The following is a 27,706-nucleotide window of genomic DNA, read 5'->3' as shown; positions in this document are numbered from 1 at the left end:
TCCGAGGAATGTGACTCATTCAGGAGCGCCATTGGAAAGTTTAAAAAAAACACACAAAAAAGACACAGATCGACAGGAAATTGGCTGAACACGTCCATCCGATCAGAACGCACGAAAAAGTCTCAAGGACCCGTGTCTGAAATTGAGCGGCCTTTTTGGTTTGAAGCCACTTTGAGTGAATTCCAGGGCTTGTACGTTGACAAACACCCACTAGGGAATTTGCCCAAATAAGCCCCTATTGGAAGTAGACATAGTACGCAATACAGATGGCCGATGCTAAACAGCAAAGATATTTTGCCTTTGTTGGAGTGTGGCGTCAAATTCTGATGATCATTGCGAGGAGTCGCCTTGGAAAAAGGGTGTGCGTTAATCAATGCTTGCGGTTTTCATTCTCTCTTTCTTAATTTAAGATTAGAAAACATTTTAAATTAGAGCGATACAGCAGGACAAGGTAAAGCTGCACACAGTAGATTGTTTAAAAAAAACTATACAAATATGTAGTAATAATAATATTAACTAGAAAAACCTCCGCGGGAATTCTGAATGGATATGCTGACTGTCTGAAACCCAAATTTCTGTTTTTAAAAAGTTTTTCATGAACTTAAAGGAGATGAACAGTTTGAAGCTGGAGTTAAACATATTTTAAAAAACATATTTTAATTCTGAGCTTCTATTTTGAAAATTCAGTAATTTGGGGAATTGGAATGAGCTGAAGAGTTTGAAATTGGAACAGTTTGAAATTGTCAAGACATTTGGAAATTGGAGGTAACGGTGGATATTTAAAAATCTGTTCATTTTCAATTTTGGTAATAGGAATGAGTTGAAAATGTGGAAGTTGGAATGGTTTGAATCAGTCAAGAAATGCGGCAATTGTAGTATGAGGTAATATGGGGAATGGGAATGGTTCCATTTGTGACAGAAAGGACGGGAAGCACTCAGGTATTAATACCATAAGGTATTAAATTAAATATATCTAGATATGGTAGATAGATTAAAAACAGACATTGAGTCTATAGATTGGGTTGTGGTTGGCAGTGGCAGCGACATGTTGTGGTTACTGGCAGGTTTGTCTGGTTCGAGCGTGACAATTGTGGGTCCACCGCGGACCTCTATCGAGTTATGGTACGACCTGGCAGATGGCCAATGCTCCGCCCGTGTTTATGAATATACTTAACTAAAAACTGAGCCTTTTTCCAAAATGTCTGCTATCGTATCTGAAAAGTTATGTAATTGGTGGCTTTCAAGTGCATATCTCAAAAGTCCGGGAAATATCTTGGAAGGAACAGTCATCTGGCTGATAATGCAAGTCGCTGATTAATTTCAAGCAAATGGAAAAAAAAATGGAACGACTCTTATGCGACTTGAGCACAAACTCAATAATAGCCCCCCCTTTGGTTTCAATCCATTCAAACAGCACTGAAGTCATGACGCCGATACGAATCAAAAGGCAGCTTTTAGTTGGAAGGAGCAATCGCTCATAGTGAGATTTGATTCGGGAGAAGCGAATTAGGAATTAGGCAGGGGGTTCTGATGCCCCCCCCCCCCCGCTAAGCACGACGGCATCTTCCCTTTGAAAATGATGTCATCGCATATTCATATTTCTGTGTACCGGCCTGAACCAGCAATGTAATTGCATCTGGGATCAATATAAACAGTTGATGATGCAAGATTTGTGCAGCAGCAGAAAGCGTTGTTTTGTTTTTTCCTCGAAATGATGGACTGTTTGTGTTTTATAACCCAAATACAATAACACAAAAAGGATCGGCGTTATCAAGCGTCATCCTAATGTTTGCCTATTCAAGGACATCAGCTGGTGGCCCGAAAAACACACAGTGGGAGGGCTAACCTCGCTATCAGGGTTTGTTCGCTTATCAGCAGCTGGTAAAGACCGGAGGTTAATAATCATCGATTAGGGAACGTACGCGACATCTTTTGTCAGACACGGAGACAATAAATATTTGAATCAACTTGAAGCTGTTTGACTTTCTGGTCATCTTTGAAAATCCTGATTTTGTGAATACTTGTGTTTACTTGTGAAGCGCTTTCCTTCGATAATCCCGAATGTCTCAGAGATAGTGTTGTTTCCCCCCCCCCCCCCCCCCCCCCCCCCCTCCCCTCGTCTTTGTTTTCATCTTTGTTGTTGTTGCGGCTTCTGATGCCATTGAGAAATGGCTGCAGGCTAAACTGCCGTTCTCCAAAAGGACTCGGTTGATTCTCTTCATGCATCAAAACACACTCTTCACTCTTTGTACCGACACGCGGCTTTCTGGCACCCTTAGGAGACGATTAATAAAATACGATACGTATCTTTCTCGACGTACGCGAAACCCCAGAGCATACTTCTGCTATATAGCAACCTAGACTCTTTTTAACTGAAAAGAGATGAAAAATGTGGCCATTTGATGACATGACAACAGCATTTTGGAACTTGAAAAGACAAAACAAACTTCTATACCAAAATGCTCAAAATAATAATGTTGAATGTTAAAGATTGGCATGTACCTTGATTTAAAGGCCAGGGTTCAGCTCACATTAGGTGTGGTAAAGGGACAAAATGCAAAACATAACAGATTTAATGACATTTCAAATGAAACATAAAAATAAAATAAAAACTGTGAATTGCAACCCCTTATGATGACGACAAACAATGGACTCAGTTTCCCTTGCCCGGACGCGGGTCACCGGGGCCCCCCTCTGGAGCCAGGCCTGGAGGTGGGGCTCGAAGGCGAGCCGGGCCTGCACTCATGGGGCCTAGCCGGGCACAGCCCGAAAGGGTAACGTAGGTCCCCCTTCCCATGGGCTTACCACCTGTGGGAGGGGCCATAGGGGTCAAGTGCAGTGCGAGCTGGGCGGTGGCCGAAGGCAGGGACCTTGGCGATCCGATCCCCGGCTACAGAAGCTGGCTATAGGGACGTGGAATGTAACCTCTCTGGCAGGCAAGGAACCCGAGCTGGTGTGTGAGGTCGAGAAGTTCCGACTAGATATAATCAAACTCGCCTCCACACACAGCTTGGGCTCGGGTACCAGTCCTCTTGAGAGGGGTTGGACTCTCTTCCACTCTGGAGTTGCCCACGGTGAGAGGCCTGTACGTTGGGGTTTACCCCGGTGGACGAGAGTGTAGCCTCCCTCCGCCTTCGGGTGGGGGGACGGGTCCTGACTGTTGTTTGTGCCTATGCACCAAACAGCAGTTAAGAGTACCCACCCTTTTTGGAGTCCTTGGAGGGGGTGCTGGAGAGCGCTCCTGCAGGACACCCTAGGTCGCAGTTCGATGACCTGGTGGTGAGTTGGCTCCGATGGTGGGGGAAGATGCCGGTCCGACGTGGCAGGCCCAAACGTATTGTGAGGCAACAGGACACCCTAGCTCGCAGTTCGATGATCGACTTTGTGGCCGTGTCATCAGACTTGCGGTCGCATGTCTTGGACACTCGGGTGAAGAAAGGGGCGGAGCTGTCAACTGATCACCAGAGATTCGCCCAGAGTTCCTCAAGGCTCTGGATGTTGTGGGGCTGTCCTGGTTGACACGCCTCTGCAACATCGCGTGGACATCGGGGACAGTGCCTCTGGATTGGCAGACTGGGGTGGGAGGGTGTGTTCCAACTACAGGGGGATCACACTCTTCAGCCACCCTGGTAAGGTCTATTCAGGGATGCTGGATAGGAGGGTCCGTCGGGAAGTCGAATCTCAGATCCAGGAGGAGCAATGTGGTTTTCGTCCTGGCCGTGGAACAGTGGACCAGCTCTTCACCCTCAGCAGGGTCCTCGAGGGTGCATGGGAGTACGCCCAACCAGTCTACATGTGTTTTGTGGACTTGGAGAAGGCGTTCGACCGTGTCCCTCTGGGAGTCCTGTGGGGGTGCTTCGGGACTAGATGAGGTGGCTGGGGCATCTGATTCGGATGCCTCCCGGACGGCTCCCTGGTGAGGTGTTCCTGGCATGTCCCACTGGGAAGAGACCCCGGTGACGACCAAGGATACGCTGGAGAGACTATGTCTTTCGGCTGGCCTGGGAATGCCTCGGGATCCCCCAGGAAGAGCTGGATGAAGTGGCTGGGGAGAGGGAAGTCTGGGCGTCTGCTAAAGCTACTGCCTCCGTGACCCGACCTCGGATAAGCGGTAGAAAATGGTGGATGGATGGATGGATGGATGGATGTTTTTATCCCGTCTCAAATGGCTGCTTGTCAAGCGATGCACTTTACTCTTCGACTTGTCGTTTGTGACACACTCGCACAGCGCAATGCTTTTAAAAGTCTGACAATGGTCCGAGAAGGCTTTTTACCAATCAAACCTCGCAATCTCCCATCAAAGATGGAATGGACGTGACAGCCACTCAAGTGTTTTTCTAAAGAAACTCCACTCCAACATTTTGGATGTTTAAACCAGTTGAGGCAAAATCAAGTAAAGAGACACAGTTACCTTATTATTATTCATAGCCAAAAGCATTGTCACTTCGGATTTAATTCACATTATTCAAAAGTCAAACATAATTTGGGGTTCAGTCGCGTGGGACGTCAATAAATATCCCAACATCCCAAGAGAACTGTTTTGATAGCTCCAAAAACCTCTGAGCCTCTATATCATCTTAAATCACGCGAGGAGACAATAATTTCCAGATTAAAGGCACCACACCACCAAAATTGCCATGCTATCCCGAGTAATGCACGACTCGCTCGCTAATTACGCTAATAATGGCGAGAAGGTCCACTGGCAACGTAGAAGATGCCCAGTTGTGCAGCCAAGAAAAAAACAATTAGAGGGAAGCCTCTCCTCCCCAGTGGATTTAATGCGGGTGCAGAGAGATAGCTTTTCTAATAGATTTTTGTCCGTGTAAAATGAGACGCTGACCTCGAGGTCTGAGACTCTTAACGACATCAGAGGAGCGGTCCCCAGCGGGTGGGCCAAAGGATATTCATCCAGGACATCATTCTCACGGCTTCTGTAAGTCACATCACAAAATTACTCCTTGTGGTCATTAACTCCAAACGCCTCTCAGGGAAATCAGTGCAGTCAAGTTCCTTTATCAATAAAAAAAATAATAAAAAATTGGCTAGCGAGGGCCCCCAGACATTGGCCGGAGGCTCTGCGCTGTCAGACCTGAACAAATGGAGCGAGGTCACCGCCCTCCTCATCACCTCGCGACTTTGCACAAGTGCGCTTGTTATGTCAGCCAACGAGCGGTACGGACGTAAAAATGTAGCCTCACTGCTGGGTGTAAAAAAATAAAATAAAAAAAAAAATAAAAAAAAGTATATAGTTGAAAAATATTCCGGCTTTCAAGAGCATTAAAAGCAACAGTTGTTTGTGCAATGCCACTGACAAACATTTACAATCTCGATTCAAATGTTTTTCATGAAATTGTATGGATTTATTGATTTTAGTCTATAATTTGATTTTTTTTTTTAAATGTGTATAATTTCTCTTGGCTACATTGCTTCCAGTGCGTGTATGGGGTGTTAAACTTTTTGTTCAGTCAGATTTCAGTCTTTCTGTGTTGCCATGTCAATCTAATCTGCCCAGGTCCCTCAGAATTAGTCGTGCTTAAACTAACTTCGACGACATTAACAATGGGACTTTGTATTTTTTCACTTATCATTAGCTAATTTTAGCATTTCTTTGGTTAGTCAATTCACATTAGCAAAGCTATAGGAACACATTGGTTTGATAGCATAAAAGTCCAGCCAATGCTAGCTAGCTAGCTCGAAAACAACAGCATGTGACAACGGGTAATGTACAGTACATAATTGACAGTAAAATTAATTTGTACTTTTGTACTTAAGAACATTTCAAAGTCTATATTCGTTTTACTTTAAATCCCTGTAAAATGAAAAAAAAAGTCTTGTAAATTTGACAGGCCACAGCGAAGAGCGTCGTTAACTAAAAATGAATAAAAAATCGTAACCTCTGAATGCGCTGAAACCACGCCCCCGCTCAACTGTCAATATGTATCCGCTTAATGCCTCAGATGGCTGGAATATATTCCACTGAGTCGCCACAAGGTTTTTCCATGCCGCAATAACGAGGCACTCTAAAGTGGCCACACCAGGGCGAACCCCCTGTCCATACGCTGGCTTCACATTGGACTCTTTTTCCCCCTCTCCTCGGTAGTCCGTCTTTCTCTGCGTAACGTGTAAGCACTCACAGCTGACAACAAGGCACTCTAAAGCGACCAGCGGACTGTTCGAAGGGAGGATGCATATTTGGGTGTCGGTAGTATTGCGCTGCAAAACATTTTCCTGTTTCTTCTCATTACATGTCTGTCAGGTGTCTTCAATGAATGAGTAGTTTATTTTGCTTTTATTACACAATGGTTGACTTCATTGTACACTTGTATGACTGTTCATAATCTTAAAAGGTTACTCAAAACATTGCCTGTAGCGTATGTGGAGGCTTTACAGTGGAACATATTATTTTCAAAATTGCTGTGAAGTTACAAAGTGTTGAAAGTCCACTAGTGTCCTGGAATGGAAAGTGTAAAGTCACACTTACTTTAAGGTCACATTGAAACAATGAATTGTAAATACATGTACAAAATGGCTGTAAAAACAGGATCATCTATCATACCATGCAATAGTTGCATACTGTGCTTGATGTATGCTATATGAATATTGCTCTGAGGCGTCCTAGTTAAGATAAAAGCATTTTGTTTGTGTCTTGATTTAGAATGGTGGCAACGCAATTGACTCCCGAGTCTCGACGTCGCCGGGGAGAGAATGCGGCTTTGTACTGTATGTAAGCGACAAGCCTTGCATTACGCTTACGAAATACAGATATAGTGTCTGGAGCTATTTTGATTTCACACGTTACTGTTCATTCTGAATCCCAAAGAGGGGCTGTTAGTGTTGGAAGTTGTTTGGGCTCTAAACCTTATCACAGAGCCATAAATTGTTGTTCTCATGGTAAATATCAAGCGCGTTTGCATTTCAAGGAGGAGAGGAACAACCGCTGTCGGATTTCATATTGTTGATGAACTTTTCAGAAGTCCTCAAAAATCTACAAGCTACTTCATCAAGACGGTGCAGCAAGGTATGACGCAGGTGTTGACTTTTTGCCAGTATGCCGGGAACCTTTCGTGTGCATGAAACTGTCCTGTGTAACCAGCCTCATAGTTTAACCAAATGCCAAGGACACTTCCTCAAAATTATTAGAAAAGCTGGAGAAGTCAAATGAAACGTGTGAAGAAAGAAGGGCCCGATAAAAGCACTCGCACTGTATTTTGATTCGTGGCATTAGTGGCAATTTGTGAACAAAATCGCTTACACAGGCTCAGCCGTGTTGACACAGTAACAGCTGAGTGAGCGCCACCCATCTTGCAGCGTGTACACAAGACTAAAGCTGATTTGAAAAAATGGCCCAGTGTCCACACCGGCTTTTTATTTATTTTCTTGTGCTAGTTTCGTCTTTGTTGTATTATTTAAAAGCTCTTTTGAGGAAAGTGGATCTGCAGAAAAAAATTCTCACTAGTGTTATTCCTTACAAAGGTTTCACTCACATCATGCTAGGAGCCTACTTGACACCTAAAGTCCAGTACGCGTCGCTCATGTGAGTGCTTGGGTGCGGAGTCCAGATCGTCAAGAGGTGGGTTAAAACATTTAAAAAAGCCGGCAGTTATTCATCATACACGTCACATTGCGCAATAGAAATATAACCCCGAAACCCGAATGCAGGTTTGTCAGTAGGCCCTAAGTCGGTGTTTGGCTTCTGGGAAAAAGGTGTACATCTGCCACGATGCTCCCACAAGAAGTCCCCAATTAAAATCTACATGTTGTAATCTAGCTGGTTGCAACCCTGACATAAGTGTCCTGACGTGCGCAGCCGAGCGCTAAATCACTCGTCGCCACAATCCGCTTGACCCCGCAGAGCCGCGCTGGATTCTTTGCAGCCAGTGCTGGGAAGTAACACAGTACAAACACTTAGTTATATTTCTTGTATTTCTCATTTGGTATGTACTCTGAAAATATTTTATACTCATGTAATCTGTTCTACTCAAGAACAGAGTGTGAGTACTGCATTCTTTCAGGTAGGCAAAGCAGTCAAAAGTAAAACACGCGTTGAGTTGAAAGGGCAGAGCTCCAAGCAATGCCCATGCGGCACAGTTGCCGATCTGGCATTTAAAGTGTCTTGTTTATGGCTCTAATTACAGCATTCAAACGGACACATAAAAGCCCCGGCGAGGTGGAAAAGTCAGCGCAATTCACGGCGTCAGATAAATCTGTCGCCGGGCGATGCATCCTTCGAAAGCGGCGCGGCTATCTCCGGAGCAAGATGTTTCCTCGGCGCTATCAGAGGCGGGAAGGCGCCCCGATGTACAAGTACAGCTGAAATCAATTCTGAGGATAAATAGAGTTGGTTTAGCGGCGAGGCTAGCGATACACTGATAAAAGTGAATTGTAAAGCGGCGGAGATGCGCCGATAGGCTTCTCGCGCCGGACGAGAGTGGGAAAACAAAAATATGATTGGATCCGTTTACGTCACCCTCCTTTCAAATTAATTCATGATGTACACTTTTCACAACATTAGGTACATCTGCACCCGTCAAAGGGCGTCCAATAGTCACAATTCTGCCTTTGCAAAAGTAATAATGCGCATTTTGATTGACACTTTGAAGAAGTTTACAGTTTGACTTGATTGTTTCTTTGTTTTTTTTTCAGCAGGATTATTGCAACACAATATGAATGTGATATACTGGGGCTTGGGAGAAGCCCATAAAGTCCATTTTTGCAATTTCTCGACATTATTTTCACAGTGTATAATCCATGACAATAAATCAACGGAATCCCTTAATGTTCCTGCAAGGGGAAATTCTATTTTCTGGCTTAGATGAGTGAGGGGACTGCAACATGAGTTTGAAAATCAAATAATTTGTTTCAAAATACATTACAAACATTTCAAGATAAAACGTGGGAGGACTGAGAAAAATGTAGTACTGAATTGTGTGTTTGCCACCATTTCAATTTTCTTGATTTGTGGGGTTGTGGCTAAAACGGCACCCAGTACGCATTTGGGCGTCCGGCATGAGTCCAGCGTCCACCGCTTAATAAGAATTAGAGTGGCTTCGATCGTGTCAATGGTTATCCGGCGCAATTGGGAGTTACTTAAGTTATTATTATTAGGCCCATTTCTACCACTACAGTGTGCAGTTAGCTAGCTAGCTACGCTTAACCTCCATCTTCTCTGGATGCCGCAATTTACAAAAGAGCTCGCTGTTGCTATTTCAATTCCCAAGAAAGTTGCTAGATGCAGTAGCATCCATTTTTCAGCGAGGTGTGGTTTCACACGTTTGGCCGACACGCCCACAGGGTTTGAGAGCGGAGGCAACGACTTAATTTTTCACCATTTTGAAGCCTCGTTCGGCGATTATTTTTTTTTTTTTATTCATTCAAATCTGCCAGGGTTGTTAACAACCCTCTTCTCTCTCTCTAACTAACTTGTCGCATCTGTGACTCAACTACAGTTGTTTATTAAGAATGTGCAGGGTGCTAACAAACTAATCCACGGCGGTAACCTCATTGTCAAGGGCACGCCTAATTGGTTTCAGTGTGGCCCAGAATCTCCTCTCGTACGACGTCATCTCACCACAAGCCGTTAGAACGTTTTCTTTCAGATTGTTTATTCTCTTGCGTATGTGAGAACAAAAGGCATTTTTTAAAAACATTTTTAAAAAGTTCTGCCTTTATTCTCCGGACTTGCTAGCGCATAAGCATCTGGTGGTTAATAATGTTCAAAGGTTTTTGAAAGTTATGAATAAACCTTCATGAACACTTTTAACTATGAATGTGGGCTTACCGTCTCGCTGGCAAACAGTGGCGAAATAGCTTTTCTCATCTATTGATTAACTTAAATATGCATAAAGTACATATACTGTGCATATGTATATACATACACATATGGCTTTATAATGTGTTACCAAACTAATCGATAAGCAATTTATCGTGGCAACCTCACTGTACCAACATCAAGTGCACCCCTAATTCTTTTCAGTGAGGCCCTAAGTCCCCGCAAGCCATTTTGACGTTTTTGGCGGTTTCTTCTCCTGCCGATGTGAGAACAAAAGGCAGCAGAGAGTGAGCTTCAGGAGGGCGGCTCTACCTTACAAAGTGTTTTGTGTCGAGCGTTTGAGAAGTCATGTTTCAGGGGCACATCATTAGTCCAGCACATTGCAAAGACGACGTGCCCGGGGGAGGACGGGGACGCCACATCAAATCGTGTCCCATTAGCTGTTCATCGAGACCGCGTGGGATCTTTGCCTCAGCAGTCTCAAAATAAGGAGCGATGCAATGCAATGCACATTGTTCCCACCTGGGGCACCAAATTCCCCCGTTTAAAGCATTCGAATGCTCAGTGGTTCTCAAGCTCTTTACATCGAGTATCACCTCCTGAAATACATAGCTGCCACCGTAATGACCAACATTAAAGTAGAAGTGAAAATAAAAGTGTATCGTCGCTGTCGGGCGGAAACCTCGCAACTCCAAAATCACTACTTTTCGGGGAATGAAGAAAACGACATCTTGCTTGAGTTACCAAACATCGCATCGTTTAAGTTGGAATGATACCTTCTATGGACATTTTTTTTAATTGATTTTAAAAAATAGATAACATAGAGCCTAATACTTAAATATTTACATTGTCCCTTGAGATTTTATTCATTTTCTTTTTGAAAAGTCATAGTTAATACACAATTGTTTTTCCCTTTTGTTTTGTTTGAAAAATTATTATTATTATTATTATTGTTATTATTTCCAATGGAAGTCTCTCATGATAGTTGCACGATTATGTAGTTTTTGCCCAGTGATATTATATTTAAAAATGTTCTATTACTTTTTAATTTTATCATAATAATTACACAATTAGGCCTAATGCATTGTTTTCCCCCTTATTTGTTTTTCTAAATTTTTCTTTTTTTTCAAATGACAGTCTATCACGTTTATTACAAAACGGTGTTTTTTTTCCCCCCCTGGTGTTATTTTTATATATTTTTTAAATGTTTCCATTTTTAAATATGTAATAATTAATAATAATTAAAGATTTACATTTATTTTTTTCATAAAATGAGCATTTCAGTCAGAAGAAGAAGCTGTAGTCAAAAGTTGGGATGATACATACGTGTTTTCGGTGGTCACGGAAACAAATTGTGCCAATTTTCCTCAAATCTTTAGTTTCCATTCTGTAGCACGGAAAGACACTTGTCTATCCATGCATTCTTATTATTTGTCACCAAACATGTTTGTGTTTGAGACAATTTCTTCCATATAGTTCTCATCTGTTCGCTACAGGATACAGTTCTCCATTTTCAGCAGTTGTCATAGGAAGGTGTAATTCTTAGACATTTTTTTCCCCCCTCGAACTGCCAATGAAAAGCGGCAAAGCAAGGAGGGTTCAATTTATATAGATTTGCTACGCATGGCAAATAAAGGTTTTGTGCAAGTAATATATTGTGTCGTGTGTTTGTGTATGTATTTACATTCTGCGTGCCATTAACTGCATTGTAAGGCAGTGAAACAACGAGATGACTTGTGCGTGTGTGTGAATAAGTCAAATAAAAGCATTTTAATATGAAATCGTTAGTTTATTAGCTCAGCATAGCTCCACGCCCGAGTCACCCTTGAAACAGTTATTTGGAGTTAATTACGTGCGCCTGTGTCTGCCTCCCCAATTTACATCAAGCACGTCTAAAAATGTTAAAGGGTCCTTGCCACATGAAGGATTTGAAAATCGTACTTAAGCATGAAATGATTTCGACGCCGAGTGTCGCACGGACAGAGAAATACGGAAACCAAAAGAAAAAAAAAACGAAAACAAAGCCATTCTTTAGAGTTGCATGAAAAACTTCGGTTATAGCCGACGCTATCATTTTCACACAACACATGGAAAGTCATCAAATTTTCATGAGGCAATTATGAAAGCGGCGGCACGGTGACTGTCTGGTTAGAGCGTCTGCCTCACATTTCTGAGGACCGGGGTTCAAATCCCGGCCCCGCCTGTGCGGCGTTGGCATGTTCCCCCCGTGCCTGCGTGGGTTTTCTCCGGGCACTGCGGTTTCCTCCCACATCCCAAAAACATGCATGGTAGGTTGATTGAAGACTCTAAATTGCCCGTAGGTGTGAATGTGTGTGCGAATGTTTTTTATCACGCCCAAACAATCAGGAAAACTGAAACGGTGAAAACCAGTTTGGCACCATCTTTCCACAAGTGAGTACTACTACATGGTTCTCAGTCTTTACACGTTTTCAGCAACCATCTTCAAACATGTATACGTGTTTAGAAACAAATCAATGAATTGACTTTAAGTCTTGGTGCCAAACACTTTATCTAGACTGACAATTTCATTGAATTCATTTGAAGTCATTGATGTAGACTGGCGATACTTTTTTTTTTTTTTTAAATTGTGTTCAAGGGCCATATCTTGACTGACTATTACTGTTAACTTAAAATTAATCTCCATTTTAGTGTTTTCCAGCAAGTATTTCCAACCTTACACTATAGTCATCTTCAGTGCACAGACTTCACTAGTTTCCCAAGGGTAAATTAAATCGCGCCTTTTTTATCCTTCAAAGAACTTTGTGCTTTCAGACGATATTTGTCTGAGAATTGTCCCAGTGATAAATATCCTCCTAGTGCGAACAAAGACGACGCTTTATCATGATAAACTCACTCATAACATTTTGAAAAGTGGGGTAAAATGGTCTATTTTAGCATTGCGATGCGCTCTCCAGCAGCTTCATGATTGAATGGCTCGAAGAGCGCTCCTTGTGCGTCCGTCAAGCAGCATTTGTAGGCTGTGACTGCAGGGTAAGCCATGCAGGGAAGAAAAACAAGAAGGCCGCAAACATAGGCAGACTTGTCTTGCCCGCGAAGGCCCCCCCGCTTGTTTTGGAGACCCATCTGCGGTGTACTTGAAATGATCTCTTTTGAGCTCATTTGTTGTGTGAAGGCGAAACTACAAAATGTTACAGACTCCATCGGCAGCAAAATAATAATTAAAAACATGAACAGTCAATGCCTTGAATTGGGCGTATACAGTTTTTAAAGTCCATTAAACACACAGGGGAAAGTCAATGCTCACGATTTAAGCACTTACACTGAGAGCGTTGACTTTACATATCGTATGTTTGTCCACAATCTGTCGTTCTCAAACGTCCGCAAAATAATTTGTCATATCATTTAAAAAAAAAGAAAAAAAAAGAAAAGCATGCTTAATTAATGTAATTTCTCTCACGGTATGAATAAGTAGATGAGTAAAATAGACGTAAATATGGCGACAGGCGCACCAATAAGACAACACGAGAACAAAAGCTGTCTGGACTAGCAAGGCTAAAACAATGCTATCAACAGAGCAAACAAACTAACGCTTAAACTAATGAGAATACAGTATAAAGTACTGAATAGTTAATTTATTATCACAGATTTCTTTCGGTTGTTCGTGTGGAACTTTCTTTAGCTAGGTCGAGCAGCTCAAAAAACACTTGTTCACCATGCTAACAGTTTGCCAGCTAGCTAGCTTGTTTACATCGTATTTTCTTTTTTCTTCTTCTTTCTTTTATTTTCATACACCTGTGAGTCTGAATATCGGGACCTTAAATGAGCCTGGAGATAACCGCAGTGGCGGACGCGCTACGCTGTAAGTCGCCGTTTGGCCGTGAAGTGTCGTCGCTGAAGGTGAAGCCAGGGATATTGTAGCTCTGCGGTGAAACGGGTGAAAGAAGAGTGACTTGAGGCACGCTTATTGTAAAGGAGAAGAATGACTACACACATGGAGGAGGTGTCATTCAATTACAGCTTGGTCAAATGGTCTCAATGCGCTTTTCTGCACGTTTATTTGCTGTATTTATGCTTTTGTTGCGATCCATCTCAGTGAATTTTTTACCAGAATGGGCTACGTCAGATGATCACAATAGAAATGTATTTGATTTATCTTCTTTTCAGCTATAGTTCCACCTACCGTCTCTCCTCTATTATTATTATTATCTCTCGTCTCATCTGTCCATCGATCACATCATCTTCTCTCCATCGACCATCTTACATATTTTTTTTCCATCTATACATCGATATATTCTCTCCATCCGTTTTCTTCTTTCAAAAGATCTTTTGCTCGCGTTCTCTGTAGGAGACAATTTTTCGTTATTTTTTTCCCCCCTGAAATATTTATCAGATTGTTGCAGATGTTGTTCCTCAGAGTTCCGGTAGTTAACTTGTTTGCATCAAAGCAAGAACACTGTTAAGAGTTTGACAGCCCAAATATGTTTGTCCAGGCAGAGATTAAAGGTCAATTATTCTTAGATGAGTTTATCAATGATCTGCAAGATTTCAGTTTCCTCAAATTTCTACGAATGTCTTAACTTTCCGTTGGTTATTGAGTTCTGTCCAAGCAACAACACTACAGTATTCATTTTAACTGCAATCTGGCCCCCTGTCCCATTAGGGTACATTTGCTGGATCGTGTAATAATGTTTTTACGTCTCACTAATTAAAATCTATGTACACAGCACATCTGAGTACAATGTACTGTCCCAGATAATAGTTTGTTGCCAACGTTCCTCAATGTGTCGTGCCCTAGCTCTCCCCATCAAAGCAAGAACACTTCTCTGTCTTTCATCATCCCTAGTGGAACATGTGAAGTATCTGGGGTCAAAGGTTACCTTGTTATTTGTCAGTTTTTCACATGATTTTGCGAGTCTTTTGGGGGCGGGTCGTTAAAATAGGAACAACAATATCAACAAATCAATGATGAGTCATGTGTAAGTCACAAAAATGGCTTCGATGTTTTACTGCAATTCTTCCCGCTCGACATGTCGTCGTCAGGTGAGAGAACTCCGAGTCACCAAACAGTCATTGATTTTTCAAACGGATTAAGGACGAGTGTTTGCCGCCGCATCTCATTTCCCCTCATCGTCCCTGCTTAGGCTTAAAAAAATATGTCACTCACCGGCTGAAATGAAAGCTAATTTCAGGTGTAAACGTTGATAAATCAGGTGTTTTCATCTACCTTCCTTTGAAAAGAAATTCCATACTCAAGCAACAATGAGCTTGGCAGCCTATTAATTAGCTGAAGTTCTTCAAATGATTCTCGTTTACAGACGGAGTCAGCCCGGAATAACTTTGCGATGTTGTATTGTTTGCTAATTAGCGTTGGGGTGACTCTGCAGAAGTGTGACTCTGGGAATTCGAGTCTGGCACCACTGGAAACATATTGACGTTTGCATGCCTGTGATTTGATTTTTAAATGGGCATCTTTTGCTGTGCGCTGTCAAATGTATGTTTCTGGTGTGTACTGCAGGACGAGCAGAGTCCACACCGAATTGGGGACATTGAAGTATATTAAATGGAAAGAAATGAAAATGTACACCAGCCAAACGATAAGGTAAACCTACATAGACTAATGACATTCAATATATTCCAACTTTGCTTTTTCAAAAGGAATAAAGCCCACTTTTTATTGAAACCATCCGAGTGGTATTAATTTAACGGGTTTATTTTTTAGGTTTTAGATCTTAGCGGTCCATGATACTGTAAGCTATTTCTATTATTTTGACCATTTCGCGAAAACCTTAGAAACAAAGTAAAACCACAATTTAAGCAGCAATATTCGGGCCCAACTTTGACACCAAGCTCCCTCCGTCCATATTGAAACAAATAATCATAATAATCACAATTTAATGTCGTCCATCTGTCTAGGATACCTGCTTCTGGTTGGAAGTCATTGAGGCAAATTCCCCAGGAGGAATTTGTACGAGCCCTGGAATTTGCCAAAAATGGCAGCTTCAAACCAAAATGGCTGACTTCCTGTTTGATTTTGTGCACGTGTCCTTGCAACTGTTATGATACACACGCGTGCCCAATTTTGAGTTGATTAGTATAACTGGTCTTGGAAATTAATTTTGTTCTCAATTCCCAAGGAGGATAATCAACGCAGCAATTGCAGCACCGGCAACAAACAATTAATCAACAATTAATACCTCTCTGATATTGTCAGTGTGCATTTCTGCAATATATCAACCCGTTATTTCATTAATAAGGAAAAGGAAAACAATAAATATAACATATATGTAGATGCTGATATAATAGAAACTGAGTGTTCATGATCTCTCTTGAAAGGCAGAATTGGTGATCCATCTCTATACATCAGCAGGTGTACCTAATGTTGTGCCCTGTGAGCGCTCTCACAATAAGAAACATAGCAGCCGACCTACTTTGCTTCGATCCTCACCTCCTCGCTGCTGACGGACCGTCTCGCTCACAATGGCTGCTATATTAAGCGCGCCCGCGTGTCTCAGATGGCGTTCAATAACACGCTTGCATAACAGCTAAATGTCTGAGTGATACCACGGTGGCGGAGCCCGACGCAATCGCTCTGCTCCCGTCGGTGGCACGCTTTCCCACGTGGGCAGGTCCCTAATCCGCACATGTAATCTGGCAGCTCCACGCGGCCGCCAACCGCAACCTGTTTTTTCCGCGCTAATATTGCATTGGAAAAACACCAATGTCTAGCTAAAAAACGTATCTGGAGCCTGGGTGACAAACATTTCTTTTTTAGTTGTGTGTTTCATCCAAAGCAATCTAAATTCACTGCCATGCAATGAAAATCAGTTAAATATTTCCAGGATGCTAGTTAGCCTCGCCCATCGGTCAAGTAAGTGTACACTTCAAGTCATGTATTTTGTCATTGACGGATGCCTGGAAATGGCCAAAATGACCCTAAAATAGCCGCTTCATCCCAAAATGGTAGACTTCCTGTTTCTTTCCAAGAACGGCTTTTGAGACTTTTTCTGGCTCTACTCATGATAGACTTGTCTACCAAATGTCATGACACCAAGTGAAACTGGCTGGATTTTCCAAATATCCCAAGGACTCCTGGAAATGGCCGCTTCACACCCAAATTGCAGACGTGCGTTTTGCTTTGTTTTTGTTCGGAGACGTCAGTGTGTTGATATCCCCAGTGACTAATAGTGCATTGTCCTCCCATCAGCTAATTACAAAATATACTACATCGTAAGAAAACAATTTGACTGAATCGATAACGCAATGTAAAAGCTTGCAATATGCCACACTCCACTGTTCTATGTTTGCTATAATACCCCTACTGTGTTCTGTGATTATTGCAATAGAGCACAATTTTCTTGCAAAACACTGTACCTTGGGACCTGCTCATACTCTATGTAAAGTCAATGCTCATCTCTTTCTTTTGTACTTTCTTCAATGTTTATAAGGATTAGATTAGATTATCCTTTGTATACAATGTTATATAGAGGTGCACTCGCGGGGGCTGCGGGTGGGAGGGTCGCAAATTTTTTTCTTCTTCCTGGGAGGGAGGGTCGTAACAGAAAACAATTGAGAAGCACTGTCCTATACAGTGGTATGGTTAATAGTAAGACAAGAAAACCATGCCTGAGCTTCACATCTAGAATTGTAATGTCTAAATGTTATGAGTACTTAGCTATTTTACAAAAAGACAATGCCTCCCTATGCGACTCGCCACCCCTTCCCTCCCCACCCCTCATCTGTTTCAGAAAGACACTTAATGTGATAATAACATTAGGCAAATTAGCATGGAAAGGACAAAAATGTACCAAGCTGGTTCATGACAAAACTCTGATCATCGCCTTTGTTGCGGCGTGTCTCGGGCTGCTAATGAGGCGCTCAAAAGAAATAAATCTCATTGAGACCTTTTTGTTTGATAATTATTGTAAGAATGAAGCAGATTCTCATGGACATTTGAGACTCGTATAGATTTAGAGATCACAAAGAAAATGCTCGCAAAGTGGGATTTAATATTTAAAGCTGTGATTCCCCTGTGCATATTAAAAGACAAAGTACACACTTAGAGAGCTGCTAATTGTGAGCTCGTTTAGTACAGTGGACCCTCGCTATTCGCGGGGGATAGGGACCGGGCCGGACCGCGAAGAGCTAAAATCCGCGAGTAATTGATGTCCATTATAATTGCATTTGGGGGGGAAGAGGGGGGGGGTTGTGTTTTTTAAAGCTCTTTCTGAAAATGCCCAAGATGCCACCAAACCCCAACAACCCCAAGTAAATCGTAATTGGCGTCAAGGAAGTATGTCGAAGTTATACAACTCCGCTGAGAGGAAAGCTTTGTATGCTGGGGAGGAGTAAACATGCACTTCAGATGCATTTTTCTCGAAATCAAATCGAGCCATTTACCTTAAGAAGGAGGAGCAGCACAATGTCCACTGAATTGAAGAAAAAACTAACAAAAACGGTTTAATCATTTACATTCTATTAAATTGTCATTACTGTATGTTTTGAAAAGTACAACATTATGGAATGCTAATCTTCTTATAAAAAACAAAACAAAAAAACAATTTACAAATGTTTTTGTTAGGCAATTACTCCCAGTTTTTTTGCTATCCATTCGTTGCAGAGCTCAGTCCCTATCCCCTCACGAATAGCAGGGGATTACTGAACCGTAAAAGGACTAGCTGTGGTGATTCCGGCCTGCGGTGATGATGAAGGAATTCAGGTTGAATAGCTCACAGTCGGCCTGTGGCGAATTAGTCCGAATTTCCTCCAGCGGCTGCCTGTACAGCCGTGGCTTTAAATAGCGCACGGGCACACTGGCAGCGTTCTGGTTAACCCCCTTGCTCATAAAATACGTGAGACATCAATGTAGAAGCCGCTTCAGGTGCGTCCAGCGAGATCCTTGAGCGGTCACCGCACCCCCCCAGCCCCATTGTTGGCTACCTGTTGCGGACTCGCTTCTCACCTTCCAAATCCACTATCTGCTGCCGGCCAGATGAGGGAATGTCTCGTGACTCTTTAATGCCGCCGAATGTTGGGGAGGTGCTATGCATTGTGTGCACGCCGTGGCCTAGATTCTGCTAAACAATCGCTGGGAAGGTTTCCCTTCCTCGACTGACGCTACTTTACCGCAATCAGATGCTATTCATCATCCCCTCACGCCTTCCCAATTGAATTTCCACCCGCCCTCACACATTATGATCTGGAGCCTCTTGCCAAGCAATTGAGATCGGGGCGGGGGGGATTCTTTGCACATTCTTTGATGTGCATCAATCAGGAAGTCTCTAATTTGTAGTCCATTTTCTCCTTGTTAGGGTCGTAGATGGCTACACCTATGAACAATTTAGTCCCCATGAATATGCATGTTTTTGAAACGTGGGAGGAAGCCAGAGTACTTGGACAAAACTCACGCAAATGCGGGAAAGGCATAGCCGCGTTTCGAACTTCTTCGAACAGACTTCCTGTGTCCTTTCAGGCATGGCTTCTTTAATTTTTTTTTTGTTTGCTTTTGTTGGGGGGGCTTCAGGTGCTGGTTTTTGAAAAAAAAAATCCCAACCCCAAGTTTGAATTCGAAGACTCCTGGAAAAAGGCAAAATGAGGCTCAAATGGCTGCTTCAAACCAAAATGGCAGACTTCCTGTGTCTTTTCAGGCGTGTCGTCTTTCAGACTTTTACTCAAAATAGACACGCCTACCAACTTTTATGTTGCTAAGTGAAACTGACCTCACGGTCTTAATTTTCAAACAATCCTGAAGACAATTTGTGTTTGAAGGTTGCTTGGTGATGGCCAAAATGACATAAAATAAATGGCTGCTTCAAACTAAAATGGAAGAATTTCTCTTGTCTTTTCAGGAATGGCTTCTTCAGCCTTTTTGGGGGGGACTTGAACCCTAAATACTTGATTTTGTTCACTCTAATCATAAAAAAAGACCTGTTTCCCTGTCCCTATTGTTGTTGTGAATGTTCGGCACATGATGTGAGTTCACGTGTGATATTTTAGGTAGCTGACTCCTGTGTAAGCGTGAGGCAGCCGTTCGCCCTGTGCAACATTTCTTCTGATGACGTGTAAAGATGACATGATTTAACCATGGTGCAATCAGGCGATGATATTGGTAATGGCCTACTTAGGTTAACATATGAGCTTCTGAACATATTAAATGTGATTGGTTGTAGACCCATCCCACCCCTCTAAATATGTTCCCACCTCGCGGCCGCCGTTATTGCTCCCTTCACTTTGTGCCCGCTTCTATTTTTAACACCGGCAAAATGGCAAAGAGTGACTCCGTGCCATTTTACACCGGTGCCATTTGACAGCTCCCTCATTCGCTCACGTGTACACGACCCCTCTGACCAAAGCCAAGTACTTTTTTGGATTCGCACTGGTTCGTGCACGATAATTAAGACTTCTTGTGTGCAGTGTGCAGCAAACATCCACATTGCATTTTGCAGGGTTGTAGTTCAGTATTTACTCCCAGCACAAAATAGATTGGTTTATCTAAAATTACACTAATGATGTTTGACATTTACATTTTCCAATAACAGTGGGCAGACGGATATGTAACAGAAATTAATCCATCTAGGGGGTCTTGGTCTTGGGGTCTGTGGATACTGTATATAGGTAGATATTATTAATCCCTTGGGAGGTGTCACTCACAGCAATGAAGGTTCGAGCAGCAGCAACAACAGTACAAAAAAATATATATATTTTTTTTAGACAATATGTTCCTTTTTTATTTGAGTTCCTTCAGGAAGCGTAAATATTGATTGTTATTTAAAAAAAAAACAAAAAAAACTTTGTTTAGAATAACTGAATGTTCATAGTTCCTGCATTGGATGCAAGTGTCGAATTGAACAGAATAATGCTGCCCGAGGAGTTGGATAGAGCTCAACTTCTCGTAGTTGAAATCCAATCCGATGAGTTGAGACTGAGAACTATGCTCCTGCCATTTTCAAAAACACTACTGTAAAAACAAGGCCAAGAAAATGTCAACAACACAAAATGTGTGTGTGTGTGCTCTCGTTCAACTATGTCCTATGAAATATCCAATCAAATTCATAGTTTACTCCCCCAACCCCGCCCATCGCCCCCCGCCCCCCCAAAACAAGACATGTTACTGAAAATGGAAATGGACCATGTCTGTACATTAAATTGATTGTGTATAGCTCAAGTCTAAAAAAACAAAGGTTTTATGTTACGTAAATGCGTTTCCTCTAAGTCACCTCTGACTGAAATATATACTGGTCCAGAGGTCCATTTCTGTCATGAATGTGCATGGGGTTGCAACAGGATTTTCAAACACCGATTCGCTTTTAGCGTTGGGCGGTATGTTGCTTCCTGAGCGGAAGCCGCCTGAGCATATCCGTCCAAAAAAATCCGCCAAAGCGTTGTCACATTTTCAGTGTGTCAAAGTATCCGTCGCCTCTTCCTGGTGACTGGCATGAAGCCAGTTTACCAGAGATGGGCACTCCAGTCATTGCGACCCGACCTCGACTCCAGTCACTTTTTGATGACTTGTGACTTGACGAAAACAAGTTTTGAGACCCGACCTTTGCACATTTTCATCAAAGAAACTTGCGATAACCAGTGACTTACCCTAGACGAAATGACTTGACTCGAGACTCGCATGTGACTTAAACTCATCTGTTATTTAAGTCCACGTTCGTACTTTTAGTTGTTTGTGCACTGTCGTCTCTCCCGAGGCGGTGAGCTTTCTCCGGAGGCAAGCGGTTCTACGAGTTGGCCATGGTGCACGTAGAACAATTGTTTTCTCGTGTAAACACAATTTGGCTTTGTCTTCATGTCTGCATTTTAATAGCTAATCAAGAAAGGCCTTGCCATTGTTTACCCCAGCAAAGGGGATTGACTGGATGTGAATGATACCTTCTAAACTAGAAGAAGGCAAAGAGGGCTTGCATCCAGGCCCACCAAACGATTTCCTTCTTCAAAGCGGCATTAGCGGCTCCATTAAAATCCTGACAGCCTTTTTTTTTTTTCTTTATGGCAGCTTGAGGCTTGCGGGGAAGAGAAGCATTCACTGTCATTCACATGCTAAGTGACTTTAGCAATCCTGTGGATATTAGAGGAAGGAAAGAACTACTCCATCATCCATCCCGCTGCCCGGGAAAGAAAAAAAAAGATGAGAGCAGTGTTTTGAATATCCTCCTCTGAAAGCCATTATTTGTCCAGAAAGCGACACACTCAATGCCTCGCATGTCGTGAAGGTTTAACCATGCGCACTCCGGAAAGATCCCAGATGCGATCCAATAAGCAGCTGTTAACTCGCTTCGCTTCGAGATCTACAGGCTTATCATTCCAGCACATTAATCAATGAAGCAATTACACGCATGTCCTCCACTGCGGGCCTCGTGGACAACAGGTTGTGCGTCGGCAGAGCGTTCGGTGCAAAAAAGGTTGGCCCTGTCCCATCCATCAGCAGATGAATCACGATTGTCCTCTCTCTCTTCCCTTTTTTTTTTTCTTGCTTCACAGGTCACAGACGGCGGCACCATCAAACAGAAAATCTTCACCTACGACGCCATGTTTAATACCAACTACTCTCACATGGAGGACTACCGCAAGCGTGAGGACCTCGTGTACCAGACAACTGTCCGGTGAGCCTCGTTTGCAACAAGCTGTTGAACTGACCCACCATGTATTAACCTCGCCATTTTTCTCTCTCTCTTTTTGTAAGATGAAATATGGAACCGCTACTTTATGACGCTTGCCCATCTTAACTTGTTGACTGTGAGCTTTTTTCAAAGCAGATTTTCCCATATTGTGTTTTAAAGCATTTTGACTGATCTTTCAAGTACATTGTGTTCTGTAACTATATAAGCACCTACAAAAAGAAACAGTAGAACAGTTGTTCTTTCACCAGAACAAAAACATTTGTTTATACATTTGCATTCTTTCATAATCAGCGGAAGAACATGGGTTGGTGGCAACAACAACAAAAAGTTTCTGACCGAGCTTTTTGTGATAAGAAACATGTCAAGCAGAACCGTGACTTTTGACGCTGATATGTTTTGCTGTTGTGACGCCTCAAACTATGAAACAAAACAAAAAAAAACAATTTTAAGAAAGGGCTTTTGATGGCAAAATAGTAACTTATTTACAGATGTACAACTAAGAAACGCACCATGTGCGATGCTGGCTCGCCGCATGACTCGAGTTGAACTTTTGGCTTTTTTACACGCCGCTCGTGATTCACTCCATGAACTGTGTCACCGTTTCCCACCGTCGGGACGCACGCTTTCTACTACCTACTCTAAATCCATATTTGGTTCAAGTGTGAAGTGCCTAAACTTGTCCGACTTCCAACATGTTGGCATGACAAGTTGCGATTCACCGCCTAATCTTTATCGTCTCCTCAAAAGCTGTGCTGATATCACATCTAAAGCGATGCAACACTGCCATCTACAGAGCTCTGTTAGTCATTACAGTAGTTAACAAACCAGAATTTTGCTGGCTTGAGACCTTCTTCCAAGTTGAAAAATGTATTTCTATGAAATATACGTCTGTGGCAGTTAATGGTTGGATTCAAGCTAACAAGTATAAACATCCCTAGCAGTGAATGTGTTATAGAATTTACAAGATTCTTTTTGATAGGACATCCATTTTTCCCATCTTTTGTGATATTGCCAAAGTTTTGTGCAAGGGCAATGTACTTCCTCTGGTAGCCACTCTATATATGTAACTACTTCTTTATTCAGTGATTCTGTTGGATAAACATTTGCTGACACAAATGGGCGTATTGGAGTCCCGTTCGGTTTGATGTTCTCGGCGAGTTTGACTTAATCTAACTCTTAGTGTACTTTCAAACTCTCCAATGACAGACTGCAGTTTCCTAAGTGCATACCGTGAACTCCAGTAATTACATTTGCATAAAGAAACATTAGAATGAGGCCGTATAGAAAGGCATTTCCCTTCAGGACCAGGTCCTGGGACCGATAGGCTTGCCAACCTGAGCCTGAAATTCCATCAGTAAGGACATTGTGCTTGGGTAAACACTAATTACCGACTCTGTTAAGGATAGGCCGGTTCAGTCTTTGGGAATTAGCAAACATCTGTCCCCGGTGTTCTCTTAGTGGTGCTTAAATCCCTGTTAAGGTTCGCGCTACATACTCATTAACAGGTTTCTATGAGAGTCTGTGCGAGTTAGAGGAAGACAAAGTGAGAGTAATGGAAACATGTTTTAGGCATCTTTTATGGGATGTCTTGAGTCTCAATGCTTGGCCTAACATCTGGCTGGCTGTCTCTTCCTTTTTAGTCTCTGCTGCTTTGGCCTACTGCTGGGCTCAGATATGTTCAGCAACGCATTAGAAGTCCGGACCATATGTCAAACTTACGGCTTCATTTGAGTCGGGCAAGCTTTTGTAACAATACCGCTCGTCATCGTGTTTCATCGCAGGTCCAGCTCGCGCTAACGTCTTTCTCGTTGTGCGTTGTCCTGTTTATATGGCTTTGTCCACCCCTCCCCCCCCTCTGCTCTTGTTTGGTGCGGCTGCCCAACTGAGGATGATTTATCTGGACAAGCTTACTATCCCTTTGGGAGGGTAGCATCATTACAACGCACGCAGACACACACAAAAATACGCACTCATAAAAAGAGCCTCGACGAAACACCGGGGAAAAAGTCTGATTTAAAAATGAGCATGCAAATAGAAACCAGGCCGCACTGACCTTTACTCACATTTTGATAAGCGCAGTTGGCCTGTGTGGTCAGCTTGGGACAATCTCCTTCAGCGGCATCTTACAAAAGTACTGATTATTATGAAAATTATATATTATTTGGCCCTTAACCCCTGACTACTTTAAAATGCATTTTAAAGGGTTTTTTTTGTTATTTGTTGTTGTTGTTGTTGTTGCAAAATGTTGCCTTTTTAGCTCATCACACACAGAGGCTTATCTTAGCATTAGTAATTGGAATTTGGCTAAATGTGCTTTATCGACTATGGGGGGAAATGAACAATCAAATAGGTCTGCAATGACTATTTGAATAACTTCAATAATTTGATGAGGAAAAAAAGGCACAGCAAAATGTCTGCTTTGAGACTTCGCAGTGATTGTTTCCACACCGACTAATGTTACTGCAGACTCATTTAGAAATAAGGAGGAAGGAGGAAAGAGTGCGCAAAACAATGTATCTCATTTTAAAAAAAATAAGAAACTGCAATGTGTCTTTGAAAAGCAGAACGGGCATACATGTCTATGACTGATACGGAAATGTAAACATCGCAAAATCAATTATCCGATTACACGAACGATTGATGGGATAATAATCGGTATAGCCCCACCCCTACAGTCAATAAATTGATTTTTATTTTTGAAATACTCTAAAGGGATGGGAGAATCTCTGAATGTTCGGAACACATGCTTTGATGCAGAATGTTTCCATTGGAAAAGACTTTCTGAGTGCAGCCCAACTGACTGTAGCTGAGGTTATATTTGCTTCTTTAGACAGCTCTTGAGACCACATTAACACCGCACAATTAATTGCACACAACAGTGTTAACATCATAAACACTCAAAATGTTGCTTTTGATAAAGTCATTATCGTGCCTGCAAGCCAGAAATCAATATTTATGTTTCATAAAGCAAAAGAGCTTCCTCTTGATGGGCCTCTCACCTTTTTTTTCTTCCCCATAAAATAAATCACAATCATGGAAGACATTGTGGCTGCTCGACGCCTGTCCAATGATTAAATAGCTTCAGATGATGTGACACTGATATGGACTTCATGCGACATGGCTCGCCGCCGCTTTGCTCTGACGGCCATTACACGCAACCTTTTAATACGTAGAAGAGCAGCAGAGCATCTGTGAGTTTTTTTTCTTTCTTTTCAAGTGGCAGGGCTCAGATTAGCCCTTGCAAACAAACATAACAGCACTAGCATGGATCTGATGACACTCAAGGTTTGAAGGACCTCTTGTGCTCAACCTCAGATTACCAGGAAGTCTGCGTGGTTCATTGTGCATTACACCACAGGCATTATGTGTTTGGTTTTCCACACAAAAGTGGCAATTTAAATTTTGTTTAAAAAAGCTCAACATGATTTGCTTATGTATTCAATGCAGGTGCGCAAAAGTACCATTATCTGTCCTTGAGCAAACAACTCAATAATAAAATACAACATATTGCAGCCAAACAGAAAACTTCACATGCACTTTACTAAAAGTTACTTTTGGTCTTCCCATTCCATTCCTGTGCTCACTCTAAGTGACCATTGTCAACAGACCAATCAATAGACTGAATGGTGTCTCGCTTTACCCTTTAGATACCCTACGACTGGGATCGGTACCCTGACGAGAGGATTTTTATCTCCACATTCTTCGCTATTGTGTCTACACGTATCTGAGCAGCGGGACCGAATTAGGATTTATGAAGCGCTGGGATCACTGAAAAGTCTGCACTTGTGTTGTGATTTATTCTCCTTCCAATAATTCTTTCTCTGTTTTATCACCAAGCTTGGTCCCCCTGCATTCGTGCAGGATTTGAATCTTTGAATGCGGCACTTAGGCTAGCAAACAGCAGAACCGCAGCTTTGGGTAAAGGAACAGTGAGACAGGCAACATCAGCGCTTAGTGTAATCTTAGCAAAACCAATCACACCTCCCTCGGTGCTCGCATTATCCTCATCGTTTTTGCTTTGTGTTCCTTCCTCCAGAAGACACGAGTGATTACGCGCCTCTCTTTGCATGCCGAAGCCAACCTCCTCTGGCCGCTTTGACCTTCTTCACCCATAAAGCTGTGCCCCTGAAGGAATATGTGATGGCGGGCTTGTTATTTTGATGTAGGGATTGACAGAAGGAGCGGCACTGTTTCATGCTCCATTTAGTCAGTCCCATATGCCGTGCGGACAGGCCTACTAAATAGAAAAGAGCTTTCCGATACAACCCCTGTGGGAGGGCAATCGATTCCCCTCTGTGGTGTTCTCGCCACGGTTCCCCTGCAAAAATATTTGTTTTGCCAATATCTTTTCCCACCAAGGGAAACAAAATATTAGCACACTTAGAGTGAGGAGCTGAATTTATTGTATCTGTGGGTTTTCTTGTCCTTACGCCGTGGTTACGAGTTGATTGTGTTTTTGAAAAAAATAAAATAAAATCACTAATTGCCGTATTCACAATGAGCGTCATTTGTCTCCAATTTACCAAACACATCCTGCCCAGGCGCCCAATACACATTTGTTCACTCTTTTCATTCTTCATGTTAAGTGCAATAACAGCGTGGTTCGCCTATTTTTGCAACAGACTCTCCTGTGCAGTGCTTTTCAAGACCTGGAATGACTTTTCGATTAAGACTTGAATGATTGCACATCTTGAGCATCACAGTGGTTGAGTGGTTAGCACCATTGCCTCACGGCAGAATCATTATGGAATTGATTGTGTATTTGAGCGGGACTTTGATTGTCAAATTTTCCTGTTCTCCCCAAGCTTTTGCATGTGGATGCCAACTTTCCGCCATAATCCTGAAATGTTACTTTCAGTGAAGACTGTGTGCCATGTGATTGACAGATGATCAGTTAAGCGTATACCAGTGGGATAGAGCTTTTTGGTCCTGGACAGGATAAGTGGTACAGGAGCTGGATGGATGAATGGATACATTTCAAGACCTACAAAAGTGAGAATTTGTTCTTTTACCAGTTCAAACCACTCATGGAGGCACTAGACTGCTGTAAGTGTTTATTTGGCTCTCTTGTAGCCATCTCTGAGTTGAAGGTCAGGGTTAGGGGTTAGGTGTTAGAGTTAAGGGCTACCGTTCGGGGCACTCTTGTAGCTGTCTCTGAGTTGATGTTAGTGTTAGATGTTAGGTGGTTCGTTTTAGGGTTAGGATGGTGAGGGATTAGGGTTAGAGGTTTGTGTTCAGATAATGCTTTAGGATTAGGATTAAGACAGTTTTGTAGCTGTCACTGAGTTGAGGGTTCAGCCGATGTGTTAGGGTTAAGGGTGAAGGCACTTTT

General features: G+C 42.5%; 1 protein-coding gene across 3 annotated transcripts in view; it reads left to right on the top strand.

Moving 5' to 3' along the window:
* Positions 1-27,706, top strand: part of igsf21a (immunoglobin superfamily, member 21a) — a 168,681-nt gene that overhangs the window by 64,787 nt on the left and 76,188 nt on the right. For all 3 annotated transcript variants that reach the window (XM_061689109.1, XM_061689108.1, XM_061689110.1), the window contains exon 3: positions 22,235-22,356. In XM_061689109.1, the coding sequence (XP_061545093.1) occupies positions 22,235-22,356 (122 nt within the window). The remainder of the gene's footprint in view (positions 1-22,234; positions 22,357-27,706) is intronic.

Source organism: Phycodurus eques, chromosome 10, assembly GCF_024500275.1.
Source record: "Phycodurus eques isolate BA_2022a chromosome 10, UOR_Pequ_1.1, whole genome shotgun sequence".
Lineage (NCBI taxonomy): Eukaryota > Metazoa > Chordata > Actinopteri > Syngnathiformes > Syngnathidae > Phycodurus > Phycodurus eques.
Note: the sequence above shows the minus strand (reverse complement) of the source record. Positions and strands in the feature narration are given on the sequence as shown.